Genomic DNA, 15484 nt, shown 5'->3' with positions numbered 1-15484 from the left:
ATAATAATACACTTGTGTATTATTCGTTACAGTGGAATTAAAGTGGTTGTGACGAGATGATAAATGGCACTTTTCAATTAAGCAGTCTCTATTATTTATCTTAGGAATTATTTTGTTGTAGGGTAACACCATTTTGTTTCAATTTAGTTTAATTAAAGAGAATGTTTTAGTTTTATTTCTACCACAGTGAGGTTTAAAGTAGCAGTGATAACTGGAGTTGTCTATTAATGAATCTGAACAAAGAAAACCTCTCACCATAATGATGATTTTAGAACAGCTAGATTAATCTAAATAATTTAAAAAACACAGGTCCCAGTGAATTTGGCAGAAAAATTGAGACAAACAGGTAGATCATCACGTCTTTAATTAAAGTGCGTGGTTTTGAGGTAAGGTTAACTGGTGAGCGATTAAGTTGTTTCAAATAAATCAGCTTTTATTTAAGTGTTAAAACCTACCTTAGCTAATACTTAAGTACATCACTGTTAGATGAATAAAGTGGCTTGTTGCTTCTTTAAACTCAAAAATAAATTAGTATAACTTGGTGAGTTAGTGAGACATTTGTTAGTCTTACGGAGTTATTTTTTGCTTGTGCTTGAGTTCGTTTCCTTTCTTGGGTTTTTAATTTTCTTTTTTTGTTACTTATATACGCGGCTTAATCACCAAAAGCATCATGTTTTATCCATAGAGTCGTGGAGGTTTTAAAAGCCAAAACAAAGTACCTTTTTCTGTGTTTTAATAAAATGCTTACTCAATTTTTGCGTAATTAATGGGGAAGCGGAATAGAGATACGAATCACCGCTTTTTGCCTCACTTACATATTTTTAAAATACTTAATAAAAATAAGGGCCAGCTATAAAGATATGAATGGCAATATTTGAATTTTTTTCTCAGAGAATTACTATGTTGGGGTGTCAAACAATCGTGCTTTGTATGCAGCATTTGTCGTATCTTTTGTAAAGCTCTTATCAGGTCGTTCAATTTAAGCCGTGCAAACAAAAACAAGCACATTTATTAAAAGAAAATGATCTTGTCTTTAATCATTAGAACAAAGAAATTCGCGTCATAGTATGAGATAATATGCAAGACGATGTAAGAGGTAACAAATGGTCATTTTTTTGATAGATTTTTTATTGTATCGTTGGAGTGATGTCTTGTACAGAGAGGGTCGATCGTGTGAGAAGCAAGTTATTTTTGCAGCATATTTGTACAGCTGATAACATAATAAATGACCGTTTTAGGTAGTCGGCGAAACAGGCGTATAAAACTGGTTGCGTCAAAACAATGGATGGGGGGGTGGAAGCAATTATAACTTGCGTTCTACCGCAAACGAATGTGAATGAAAATAAAGGGCAACGAAAGGTGAGGCAGTTTGTTAATAAATGTTTATTTTGTATTAATCTATATTTTACAATTTGGCAATATACATTAAAGTGCTACTTACGAAGCATACAAAGTCATTGCTAAATTTTAACGCGTTCGAAGTCTGAGACGTGAAATTGGAACAGTTCGTAGCATAAGGATAAAGTCGTTTAATTAAACATGTCCAATTATTTAGATGATCATTCGTTCGATAAAAAGTCATTATTAAAATATTAAATGTATCGAGACTGTGCTCCTACATGAAATTATTTATGAATAATGTATGTACTTTTAACATTAAACGTTGGCTGGAGTTGTTTTGGTTGTTTTGTTTCCGCGTGTATTTGTCTTTAAGTTAGTAAGGGTCGCCATGTTTATAATAGGTTTAGTACAAGTTACCCCGCATAACGGCATAATTCCAGTTGTATAGTTGTTTCTGATTTAGTCTAATGTTTCACATGTGTATTTAAACACAGATTTGCTTTTAATCATTTTGAGGAATTATCCGCAAACAAGCTGAAATTCGTAATTGTAGTTTAATGAAATTTATTTTATTTTTTAAAGAGAAGCTGAATTAAATTTGAAGATTTAGGTGGATCACTATTTTAATTCGAAAAGAAATTCTGGCAGGATTATCTCGAAGTTTGCCAGTTTGTCACAGTCTCAGTGAATCAAGGGCTCCGAGGTGGGCATTACTTTAATTAAGTGCCAGCTGATGCCCGATTATTCTCAGACTTCGAGTTTCATTTCGTCCAAGCTGACATACAGACAAGATTGAAATGAATATAAGTATTTGCTTCTGCAGACAATTTAACTCTTATTAGCGTAATTAATTTTCTCGTTAAATAATAAAATATCTCGTTTGCCTTATTCATTACCTGGACATGGTTTAGTTATTGTATAATCGTCACACATAATGCCTAATGCTCGCGCCCTACACACTTAACACATTAGACATTCCGTCTGAAGAGCTCGTACACGCACCCTGTGCGAAATCTCCAGATAACACGGGTTTATACAACACTTCACTTGGTCATTATTGCGTACGTTATCACAAAATGCGTCCTTAATTTCTCGATTAGGTATATACAAAGCTTCATTTTACTGCTGCATCTCATTGTAGCGAATGCGTCCTAGACAACGAGTGCTGGTCTCTGTCATAGTCAGTAGTCCATTTATTAACTGTAACAACACAGGTCCATTAACAGTCTGCATACGTTGTGCCCTCGTGTATCATTTACCTTTGTAATACATCTCCTTGTGCATGGTGGGACAGCTGCTGGTCTGAAACAAAACACAAACGGATCTCAGTGTGTGCTTTATTGCGACACAACCATCACAAGTCAATTATTTAAGGTAGGGTTTTAGTACAAACCGCAGAAACAATTACAAGCTTTATGTAATTCACAAACAGGAAGCATTAGGGACACAAAACTCTACCCTATTTAAATAGTACATTTGGAAACAGTTTACATTATCAGAAATAGGTAAGTGTGGCTACGTTATGTTTACGAAATCGCTTTTCTCCAGATCAACTAATATTTGGTGGTCGCGTTGTAAATTCATACATTGTTAATATCTCCAATTTAAGGCAAACTTCGTTACAAGAAATTTTAAGAAGAAGTTACTTTAGTCACTGTTGCCGTTATTTTTTATTTGTAGCGTAGCCAACACGACAGATTTAAAGATAAGCACACGGAGTGAAAGGGGGAGACATTTTTTCCAGCTGGCACCAAAGCACCGTTTGAATGTTTACCAGGTTTCAGAAGATTATTATTATTGAAAAGTAGGATTAAGAAAGGATCACCTTCACTCAAAGAAACTAAAATTTAACTGTCCCTAGCTATTGTAACGTAATCTTATTTTTTTTTTTAATAATTAAGTAAATAATAATTGTAAATAAATGCAAAGGTTTTTTGTTTTTCTGCTTCCCGAGCGTAAGCGTAATGGCTATTTTTATACTTGATCTACCGTTTCGGTCTGTCTGTCGTTTGTCTGTTGCTTGTCTTTTTATTAGACAGATAATCTCCGAAACTATTGGACCCATTGTTGTTTAATTATTATCCGAACCAACAATTTGATGACCTCCCCCCATCATTTTGCGTAGTAAAGATTGTCCGAATTTTATAAAATGCTATACTCCTGTACTCGTGGTTTATGAATTCGCCTTGATTTTGGTCACAATTACTTCACAAATTTTTTTCTGGAAGATCTTCCACGCGTGTTATGTCGTTGATATCTCATTTCTGGATCAAATACTTCGTGAGCTAGTTGGCTAAGATTGTCGGACATGCGCTGTACGGCTCATATGGGTTTGATACCATTCTTATCGAATACATTTTTTACACTGTGACTTATATTATCTATATTTTTTTATTTAAAGGTTGTTTTGCCAAGGCAAGTTTTATAATTTTTCGAGAAAATTGCATTTGTTCGATTGTATATAAGGGACGAGGGAAGTTGTGTCTAAATAACTTTACACCAATGTTTTTGTGTTTTTTGGGGACACATTACAGGGTTACATTTTTTTTGAGCTATTTTTGATAAATGAATTTGCCAGTACCGTCTCAATATTTTATCACCTGTCAAATACTAACACTCAAAATTTTTGGAAGGGATTGCCAATATAAGGCATTTTTGAAATTATTTTACTGTTAAATCGCGCGCCGTATTTAGAATACTTACGAAGGACGCACACTCTTGTCAAATACAAGCGCACCAAAGATTTCGTTTTCATTTCATAAATATACCAAGTGCCCCCATCTATCTTGTAACCGTTACTAAAAGTATTGTCTATTAAAACGAAAAGCGTACGATTTTCGCAGAAAAATAGAAAATATATAGCTGTCAACTGAACTCACAGTTTGATTTAAAAAGTAAAATACAAGTCCCAAATGATAAGTAATGATTAGTTTTTCGAAACCTTATGACCTCATATTTCTATCATCATTCTTTTGACCTCAGAAAGTAGTTATGTAGTGGGGCTTCTATCCCCCTTTGACCTCTATTGACCCCGCATTTCGCCTAATCTTGTGGGGTGGTTGCGGCTTACGTCAGTGCCGCGCCTTGGACTGATTACTGCCGCTGAGACACAACTGGCCGGTTTTGGCGATGAGGTCGCTTTCACGCCACGAAGGTAACGCTTTCAACGAGGGGTTGCTCGGGCGCGAGCTTCCTTCTGCGGAGAGGGAGCAACTGGGGTACTCTGAACCAAAGAAACGGTTCTCCAGAGTCTCGTGAGCAGTTGCGATAAAAATCAACAAGGCAGCAGGTAAGATTTAAAAATATACGGTTTTTATTTACCGGGGTATAACGGTTACGATAAGCAATAATCCGATAAAACAGCCGTCAAGAAAAAAATATATAATCCGGTCAAGTGCATTTTTAACCTCCCTGGCAGCGCCCCTTCACTGCATGGGGTTGCTTCGGATCCTGGGGTAACGGGTCGGCAGGGTACTTAGTGGTAATAGCCTTTTTGAGATGAAACAGCTCGCTCTTCTCAACTCTCTGTCTTCTTCACGTAGCTTTTCTACTCATAGGTCAAAGACCCTGCCCGGTTACCGGTGTCGCATTGGTGCGGTTGTCACGCATTAAGCTGCCCTGGTACCCTTAAAATTTGCTTCGTTACAACCTCAAAATTATCATTTTTAATTGGATCATTCTAGTTCATGCATTAAAATTCTGTACCGGAAATTCAACTCAATGCAGTGCGGGTTCTGCTGAAGTCGAAGTGGCCCAGAACCAGCATGAGGATTCTAGGCCGGGTGGGTCGACCGAACACAGTTAGGTTTCTTGGAGACAGGTCAACTGAGGTCAAAGTGGGTTAGATGCCCCACTATATAATTGCTTCAGTATTTAGGGAAAATTAGAAAAGACGTATTTAATATTATCAGTAACATTAGCCGGCCCATACATATTTTTTTTGAGACATTTTCCGCAGTCAATCGAAAAGAAAAACGTCAACAAATGTATGACAGCTGACAGACAGGCGCAAATGAAAGTAGTAAAACACGAACTTCAAATTAGCCTTTCCCAAATTAATACTATCACAAGGTCTCCATTAGCTTAGATCTGTGGTTTTCATCAAAAAAGTTAACACTAAAAACTGTTTTTGGAATTGCTTACATTTTATTGATTTTAATATAGTGTGGTGTCCCAGTTTGAATCAAAATTTTGCTCCAAAAAACACAACAAAGCCAAAATTTGAAAAATAAATTAAGAAACTCATTACACATAGACAACTATGTGCAACTTTAACTAGAGTGGTAGATCGTCTAGGGAATTAGTGAATGTCAATCTTTAAGTTGGTAGTTGGTGAGGGGTTGGTAAGTGAAGTGAACATGAAACTATTCGTATAAACCACGTGTTAGGAAATTCACTTATTGAGGCTTCGCTTTTTTGTTTATCAAGTTATAACAAAGGTTTCTGTTTTTACTTAGGTACTTATTACATTATAGCACACTCCTTAATTTCATACTCGAGATTGCTAACAGTTCGTTTATGGCATTTAAAATGATCTAAACGTCAGCCACTTTTGAGAAAAAGAACCTTGAAAAGTTGTGGTTAAGTTCATATCCTTGTGGACTCGAAAATGGGAAGGTTCTAATATTTTATTACAGGTTTAATAGTTCGTTTCAGGTCTAATTATTATTATCTTTTTGAAGGTTTAATCTTAATATTTTGCGGCTTGAATTGAACATTTATTCTCGACAGCACTGTTCTAGGGCGTAGCGTTTCCGAGGCCCGCTGATTGTGATTTTCGTCATATTGAGTGTGTTTTTTTGCATGTGCTGTGGGGATTTCAGTACACTAGGTAGTCTGTAAATGCGATTTCAATATAATTAATGACTTGAAATAACACATGATTTAACATCGTCTAACTTTTTTGTTGTTAGAAATTTTTGAAGGTGGCTTAATTAATTTAAGTAATTTTAATACTCATCCATCAGTCATCGTTATCAATTCGAGAGAGATAGAATTTAAACTTCATTGAAAAAAAAGGGACATAAGATCGAGTGGTGAGAACGAAATACATGGTTCCTAGTTCAAATTTGCGGTTTTGTCATTGCCCAAATGGATATTGAAATTGAGACTTAATGGGGAGACCAGCGTCGGCGTGAAACCCGCAGCTTGGTTTAATAGCTGGCTAGTTTGCGAAGACTGGGTAAAGAGTATAATATGCGGCAGGTTTTTTGGGCATAGAAATGTGGGGTGTGTGTTATACCCATTTATAGAGTAGAATCATCCATGAAGGGTGACAGACTACGACGAGGAACTTAAATTCCGCTCTCGTTGTAGCTCGTTTGCTGAGGACTGACCTGCCATAGTTTAAATTTGCTGCCACACCATCGTAGTAACTTGTCTTTCTGCATCTAGATTTCTCTTTCTCTTCTTTTTTAAATTTGCCATTTGGAGAGAATTTTGCAGTTGTGGAATAAATCCTCCTACATAAAGACCTGCTTATTTCGCAAATGTTTTTACCTCTCCAGAATGGAGAAATAAACAATGTTTGTGTCCTCAATATTTTGTGCTCGATTTAGGGGCGTGTTTCGCCAACCACGTTGACAGTATCTACATAATATTAACTTTAGTTAATTTAGCCTCGACAATGTTTGTAATTTTGAATTTCCGATGTTATATGGGTAACACCTCGATTGAAGAAGATTCCAAAAAGTTTTGATCGTTAGATCTAGATGAAACAACTTTATCATCATCTATATATTTAATTAACTGTGCAAGTTTACAAAATATTTTTAATGAACGCAAAACCAAAGTACGTTAAGTTGGCTAAAAATGTAATCTTGTTATATATATCACTGTATTTATTTACTCGCGGGCCTCAATTTTAGAACAATTTTCTCTTAGGCAATCTCCATCTCCGATTATATTCTAAGAAACGCCTGTCAAAAAGGCCCTCTTACAATACTTCTCTTAGCCCTCACTGGAAGGAAAAAAAGGCAACAACTGAGCGGTTCAAATTAAACATTTCTAAAAATATATTTATAAAATTATTGATTAGCCAAAGGGAAAAAGAGTCGCTTCGAGGCAAAATCAAAATAACATAAATATCGTGAAAAAGCATTTCATTCGAGAACATTTGCCTAAAATTACAGTGTATATAACCTTATGAATTATTACTTGCAGATGACAAAAACAGGTTTATTTGTTTTCATGAACGTGCTTGATGGCGTGCTTTATTTCGATGAAACCATCACAAGTCAATTAGGCTTTGAACACAAACGACCGCCGCAATTAGAAGGATTTGTAATTCAGAACCTGAAATGTCTGGAACGACAGAAAATCGCGATATGTTGGCGATGTAGGGGAATAAATAACCGGAGGACGCTAATTGAAGCCCGGAATTAAATCGCGACATGTGGCGGAGGCGCCGGGGTACGCTTTATGCCACCTCTACAGGATTAAATTAAAAATTTATCGGTTGCTCCGAATTAATACCGAACCACAATATTTTTGCAGGGAATCTTATCATCGTTCTTTCAACAATTACTTATCATAATCTCAACGTAAATACAGTCGACTTTATTAAATTTTTTAAAATAAATTAGAATTTATTAAATATAAGCACACAGTCTACTTCTTCCTGCATTTGTAAGGGAGAGATGCTAAATTTTCTCTTTTGGTATTTATACAGAGCATTTCATTGATGCCAAACGCAAACATTTACACTTTTTGCACGGTAAAAATGCTAAGTATGGTAGCAATGGCAGTGGTGTTATTTTGATGTTTTGCCGGGAATTTTTACATTGTGTAATAAAATGTTATGATCAATATTTATCATGTGGAAGCACTTAAAGTTTGTATATGTTACTTTATAACGCGAAAGCTACATTTAAAAGACAAAATATTCGAATAAAAATACAAATAACTATTGAATTTCATGCATGGGCGAATAAAAGAATAATCTGTTGATCTATCTATATATCTGTTTACAAAGGCCGCTGACAATAAATGCGAATTTTAACGAAATAATAGCATAAAACAGAGGTATTCTATACGTTATAACAGCAGTTGCATACAATTTTTTTTTTAGAAAATAACTACATCGTGCCCGTGTATATCGAATGATTTGTAGTTTGTTTTCTAGGCGCTTTTACTGTGACAAGATTAGTTTTTTACAAACTTAGAAGCGAAATAGATTGTAAAAGCCACATACTCATATTTCATTTTTTTATTAAAGTGATTTTTTTTGGAAATGAGCAAAAAATTAAATTACAAGTGTGGTGGCTTTTAAGAATACGAATTTGTAACAAGGTTTATTCAATAACTCTTTGAGATCACGCCATTAGTTTTTTGTAGGAAGAAATTTGTTACTTTTTAAATGTAATTATGTATCTCTCCTCTTCTCTATCTATGTTATTCTCAAAATAAAATAAAGAAGGAATTTGTTTTAGTAAATTACAGTTATTCGTTTTTGTTTGAAGAATAAATAATAGTTGCGATCAACACAAACTATGTCTTCTAGATTTGGTTTCTAGATATCTCTTTATAAATTTAAATTTTATCCGATAACATGTATTTCGTAAACAAGTCTACTGAATCAAACAAGAAAAGAATGAGTTCGAAGAAATCTATCAGAGATTTACGCTGTCGGAACTCTGATGGTGAAACAGTTTACGTCGAATGAATTTATCTAGAAAAGTTTCAGATTGATACAACGGTTCGTTGCACTGTGACTGGCTAATACGTTTTTGTTGTTTAACTGTTGTAAAATTTACATTAGTTAAGTATTTTACGAAATAAAAATCGCAGCAGAAAATTTAAACGAACTTAAATTTGTAACTTTAATGATCACTGAAAACATTTTTATTTGCGGTTAGCTCTGAACTGGACTTAACTTCCGGGTTCCTATTTTGTATGTTAATTCACTAACAGCGTTTTAAAATTCGGCGAGTTTTAATAAGTCGCGAATGTTAAATCCTAGACACCACAAATGTTCAAGATCTAGAGACGTGATTCAATATTCGAAATAAACGACTAAATAATAGGACGTAAAGTTACATAATCCCCAACATTACTTTGATTAATGCGATGTATTTTGAGTCATTGTCAAGTGATAATGTCACGATTATCACTTTCGAAGTTAGTTCATTCATAACACATCAAATATCGTCTCGGAATATCTATTACGCTTATTGCATCTTAAGTGCATAATCAATAAAACAAAACAACTAGAATGTCTAGAAAAGTTGCAACGTTTTTATTATTTTTTAAACTTAACTCAAGCAAATTTAACTTCGTATTGCTTTTGTTGTTTACAGGATTTAACAATTTCTGCCAATATTAGACTTCTATACTCATTTCTAGAATTAATCATGAAAATGTGGATTAACACATTATTAGCGTCCTCGCGTGATAAGAAAACTCGGTCAACGACTCGTTATGAAAAAATTCGCACGGGTATGGTAATAATGCTTTTCATTCGGAACAAAAATAATTATTAGTGACACTAATTGTCACACAAAATAACATTAAGCAAAAACTGTTGCCCGGTACAAACAGTTGCGGGTTACAAAGAAAATATTTGATGTGCAAAAAGTGAGAAGAAATAGAGAGAAGAAGGAACGTTGGAGATGTTCTGGACACAGTTTTCCTATAATTGTTGCCCACATTTCTGAATGAAAAGACAGCTGATGCCTGGATTTTGGTTATAAATTAAAAATCAACACATAATTATCACTTGTATGCCTGTTTTAAATAAGGCGTAAGAAGTAGAATGACTACTGAATGAAACCGACTTTCATTTCAAAATTAACTCTGTGCTCAGTTTTATACAAATAGTCTCTTTTTAATTTAGAAATTACAGTAATTATCTTGAGTTTATTTAACCATTATATTCGAAGCCGGTTTAATTGCTGCATTTTAATATGTTTGTGCTAATGGGGGAGTGGAGTACGTGCCCGGAATGTTGTCGAGTAGTGGTAGTTCCTAAATAAGTAGGAAAATATAGAAGAGAGTGCCTGTTGCAATGTAAAGTATAACTGACCGGAAATGAGAAGCACATACTGGCCGGAATTGCCAACCTAATGTAACTAAACAGGCCAGCGTATATTCACGCGATTTTAATACAGGAAATTGGAAACCAGACAATGCAAATTTTGCGTACGTGCTGCCTTGGATTTGTATATTTTCTATGTAAATTTTAATTAATGCTTGCGAGGTGTGACAAAAGGCTGAAGCAAGATTGTCAATCAATTTTTGCATTATGTGTGCGTAGCAGTGTTATTAACATAATTTCAATGAGAACAGGTCCTGTTCAAATATTAACGAGATAAACTACGTTGCGTCAGTAGGATACTTTCAAATGTTGAATGAAAATTTAATGAAATTTATTAACAGTGAACAGGGTGTGCGAGTTTACGAACTAATCTTATAATCCTAATACAAATTTATTACTGAAGTGGTATACGTGTAACTAGATTTATTTAATCTATGTGATATGAATTATGAGTCAATTTTACATAACAAAATACATTGTCGACAAACAAAGAGTTCTTATTTTTCATTAAAAAAAAAAGATAATTATTCTGTGAAGTTCACAATTTAATTTGTCTGTGCAAAGCATGCGGAGTTACAATTTAGAGGCTCTCATTAACATTCGCAATAAAAATCTTTGCATGTAGACAATGTATACTGATCTGATACTAAAAGGCAGTGGTGTCGATATTATAATTAATAAAATTTTGATACTTCTTTTTGTGATTTATAAACGTTTAATAAAGTTCTACTGAAACGCATAATTCTATTCGGCTGCATAAAATATATTTTCTTAAGTACAATTTCCCATACCATAATTAATTATCCCAACTGAAATATACGTTGCGATAAAAATAAAATCATAATTAGAACAAACACCTAATACTACGCTGTGTTGATATAATCACGGGAAGGAAAAGTAATGCCTTTAAAAATGTTGAAAATAAAAACGAGATATCATCAAGTTTGTTTAAGGGTGAAGCGGAACTCAATTAAATTGATCTCCCAAAGAAGTTTAATTAAACATGTTTGATCGTGAGAAAAGTGAGGTGCTCATTATTTTTTTAACGAAAATTAATTGCTCGTCAAAATCGCTATAATCACACTCCCCTAATATTTGTTAAAACTTACAAACCCACTGTGATGTTGTATAATTACGCGACAACAAGAGCATTAGCGGAGCTTTGGGTGTTCTCAAGACAACCCAAGTTAAGAGTTTCCCCAGTCGCCGAAGGCGGGAAAGCATTCTGTTAATGTCATTTAAACACGGGGTCATTCAAGCATTAATCTGTGAGAACGGAAATAGGCAATTGACTTTTTAAATCGTCAGTTATTTAGACGGGAAGCATCGAATCGTTAATTCGAGGAAAAAAGAGAAAAAAACCTTTAAATGTTAACGTCATTACTCCCGTTTATACACATTTGCAGAGGGTAATTACCACCATTACGGACAGCCCCGACCAACTCTCCTTAAATAATTTAATAAATGGATATCTCCACACTAGCGAGCATATCGATTTTCAACAGCACAGCACAATCCAAGATGAAAGTGTCCGCAAAGAGGTCCAAATACGAAAACTATATTTTTATGACGGTTAATAGAAACCGTATTTATAACTATTGTATTCTTGTCGGAGTGGAAGATAATACTCAATTTTATACAGACGACTGAGTGAGTTGCTACCGAATTTACTAAGGTAAATTTAAAACTTTAATGTAATTTTTTTTTTACAATAACCCATATCCGTAAAATGTGACGTGACGCTATTAAATTTTCGAAGGAGGTGAAAATATTATTATTTTGTTAATATTCACGAAAATAATAACAATAAAAACATACAAAATCTACTATTGAGTATTTTAATATTTGGCAGATTGTGTTATCGACGTCCCTGTTTTGTTTTCATGCATTACGGTCTTAATACACATTGAACTGAGCTGAGTAGTGCGCGGTTAAGTGTTACCCATTTGTGGAAGCAACACGATAAGATCTAAATGACCACTCTAACTATGTGTATCTAATAAAATTCTCTGTTTACTTAAACATGTCTAGTATTTATTATAAATGTGTACAAATATTTTATCACATTTTCTCTTTGAGTACGTCTAGAATACTAAATTAACGACAACCGTGATAAGCGGTTTAGTAAATTAGATCCCATGAAATTTTAAGCTGTTGTGATGATTAGCATAACTATGGGATGGAAATATTACTCTTAAAAATCATATATCAGAGAATCACAAAAGATTATTATTAACTGGTAATAAGGGGTGTGTAATTGATCATTCGGAGTAGGCGTTGGAATTTGACGCAAACGTTATATCTATTATTATTACATCCATTTGGCAGAAACATAACCTTACATTTTAAAACAAATCATTGCACTTGTTGGATATATGACAGAAGCCGTTTTAAAATGTAAGGTTATGTTTCAGCCAAATGAATGTTACAAGAATAGACATGCCAACGCGTACTCTGAGTAATTTTTCAATCAAACACCTCGCTATTGAGATTAAATTTTTACAAAAAACTCATATGCAAATACTTTAAATCTAAAAAATTTTGTTCAAGGTTAGTCACTAAGCGCAAGATCCTCGATATCTCATTAATTGTATTTAACTGGTCCGTTTATCGCTTCCACGGAATTAATGACGTCATTCCAATTTGTTTTAACCAGATGTCTGACTTTTCCTGTATCTAATAGTAATTACTAGAGATAGGAAATAAGTCAGAGATTAATGTTGTACTGCTCTTTGAGTAGCATGCATTAAATTTATTTTGGACTATACAGAGTGTAGAATTAGAGAATAGTGGATGACAGAAGAAATAAGAATGAGATATGCAGAAAGGCAAGTGTCACTCAATCTAGATGCAAGCCAAGCTAGACACTGTAGCAAAGATGCTTGGAGAAAGAAAGCAGGAAAAAGAAAAAAAAAAACGAGATTTCGGTGGAAATGAAGAAAGAGAAAACAAGTTCTGGTTGAATGAGAACGATACACACAGTCTATCTATTTAACAGGCTGTGCATGGAAGAAAGAGGAACTGTGAAGTACTTGTTGAAAGAGCACGAGGAAGATAAAAGAGAAGTTTTGGACGAAGATGGGAGGGAAAGAGGTGTAGAGAAAGAAGGAAAGGGAGAGAGATGGATCGGCATAGTTCACGAGAATATGGCACCATGAATATTATGTACTTATTTATTTTATGGTAACTGCAATGTATTCTGTTGCAAATCTATTTAAGCTTGTACGGCAAAATAAAAACAATTTACTACTTCTAAAATTGTATCATTTTTTGAGTATCATTACTTTAAAATTATTTTCGTTATATAACTATAGTGTTTTGTTTTCGAGGTGTAGTACACAATTTAGTTTTTTTTTTTTACAGAATACTCTTTATATTTTTATATCTTCTCATTATCCATTTCCTAGACTTTATACCATAGTTTATTTTGGAAATTTTGTTGCGACGTTGGCACACAGAATTTTTTTTGTAATTTTTTTGGCAATGCAAAAGTTCACAAAAAAATCGACGCTAACATTATTTTTGAGATCTATGTTGAAATACATATTTTATGGAGGGGTAGACAGAGGTAAGCGGTTTGTTATGGTATTAATTAAATAAAAATTTTAATATATAGTGTTTGTAAAACAAAAATAAAACTTTACAATTTTCAAAAATATGTAGATACTGTATGTTGTCTTTTCAAATAGAACAGAATGTATTTTATAATTGCATCTTACTCTATTTTTTGTTCTCTTTCTTTCAACATGTCGTTGCGTTCCATATGAAATTAGAAAAAGCGCGATGATTATTATCAACTTGAAGGGCCGCTTTAGCGCTTTATAGAACAGCGAATTAAATATTTAGGCCCGCTTTTACAAATCGTGGATAAACATGGGAATAGTTATCCAAGGTATAAATATATCCCGTCATTTAACCCTTGGATAAATCGGTACTGCTTTTACAATACTTTTTATCTGATCGTTAGTTATCCCTCGGTTTACCTAATTTTGTTGTGATGTTGGTAACAAAATGATACGTAAAATGTCAAAAATATTGACACAACAGAAGTGTGTTATCCAAAAGTTTACAGAAATTTTAATAAAGATGGGGAGAACAGGTGGAAGTTTTTGATTCCGGTAGTAATGAAGAGATCAGGAGCCAGGTAGAACGAATGGGACGTCCAAAGGGACATTGACATTAACATTAACGTTAGTAATCAAAATTACAATTTTATTCCCATTTTTCTCGGTGATGAGATTCATGCGTGAATGTGAATTATGTTCATCTCCTCCTGGATCTTCTTTATAATAACATTACCAAAGCAATTTTTCTCTGATGAAGAAATTTTTCCTTGGATCTGCTTTGTGACAACATTACTCTCACAATTTTCCTCTACAATGTAGAAGTTTCTCATTCTATCATCTTTGCAGCGGCAATCGACAGCTAGGGTTTGGTGACGGAGCAAGGGCTAATGGGTTAATAATAAATAATGTGCGTTCGCGATTGTAATACGACTTTTTCAGAGTGTGTCTCGGTTTTTTATTACGGTGATTAGAGTCATTAGGAATATTATAAATTTATATTCGTGAAAAAAGCAATTTATGTACATGCAAACATCGTAGGTTAACTTTTTGGAGGTTATGTTGTTCATTTTGATAAAACTGAAGAAACGAGAGAATAATGTGGATCTACACCTTCTAATAAAAGAAAAAAATAGAGTCAATAGTTTCGAATCAGTTATCAAAATGATGTGGGATAGTGTTATTATTAATTACTATTCCTTGGATAAATTCTTATCCCATGTCCACAGCGGGGGTTAAGAAATACCGGTGTTTATCCCTAATTTTATGTATTCCGTAGTTATCCTATGATTGTAAAATCGCTATCCGACGTTTATCCAAGGAATAGAGTTATCCTTGGTTTATCCCTGGTTGGTAAAAGCGGGCCTTATCCTCGATTAGTTTAACAGAGGATTAAATATTAAAGTGTGGAATATGAGGCCGTGATTGGTTAAAACCTGCACGTCGGTCTAGGACAATTCGGCGCGGCCGACTTGGCGCGGCCAACTTGGCGCGGCCGATTTGGCGCGAGACATTTTGGCGCAGGGACACTTTGGCGCAGGGAAAC

The 15484-nt window shown here is 34.2% G+C and overlaps 1 protein-coding gene and 1 long non-coding RNA gene across 3 annotated transcripts in view; one reads left to right on the top strand and one right to left on the bottom strand.

Annotated features, from left to right (window-relative positions):
* Window positions 1-1368: 1368 nt before the first annotated feature.
* Window positions 1369-15484, bottom strand: part of LOC135129433 (carbonic anhydrase-related protein 10) — a 313599-nt gene continuing 299483 nt past the window's right edge. For both annotated transcript variants that reach the window (XM_064056586.1, XM_064056592.1), the window contains 2 exons: window positions 2601-2643; window positions 1369-2541 (listed from right to left, as the gene is read on the bottom strand). In XM_064056586.1, the coding sequence (XP_063912656.1) occupies window positions 2474-2541; window positions 2601-2643 (111 nt within the window). In that variant the 3' untranslated portion in view covers window positions 1369-2473. The remainder of the gene's footprint in view (window positions 2542-2600; window positions 2644-15484) is intronic.
* On the top strand, window positions 2537-3197 carry LOC135129445 (uncharacterized). Its single transcript, XR_010280575.1, has 3 exons — window positions 2537-2715; window positions 2774-2846; window positions 3022-3197. It is a non-coding gene; the product is annotated as an uncharacterized LOC135129445 (long non-coding RNA).

Source organism: Zophobas morio, unplaced genomic scaffold, assembly GCF_036711695.1.
Source record: "Zophobas morio isolate AGI-343-1 ecotype UQ-CSIRO unplaced genomic scaffold, CSIRO_AGI_Zmor_V1 ptg000002l, whole genome shotgun sequence".
Classification (NCBI taxonomy): Eukaryota; Metazoa; Arthropoda; class Insecta; order Coleoptera; family Tenebrionidae; genus Zophobas; species Zophobas morio.
Note: the sequence above shows the minus strand (reverse complement) of the source record. Positions and strands in the feature narration are given on the sequence as shown.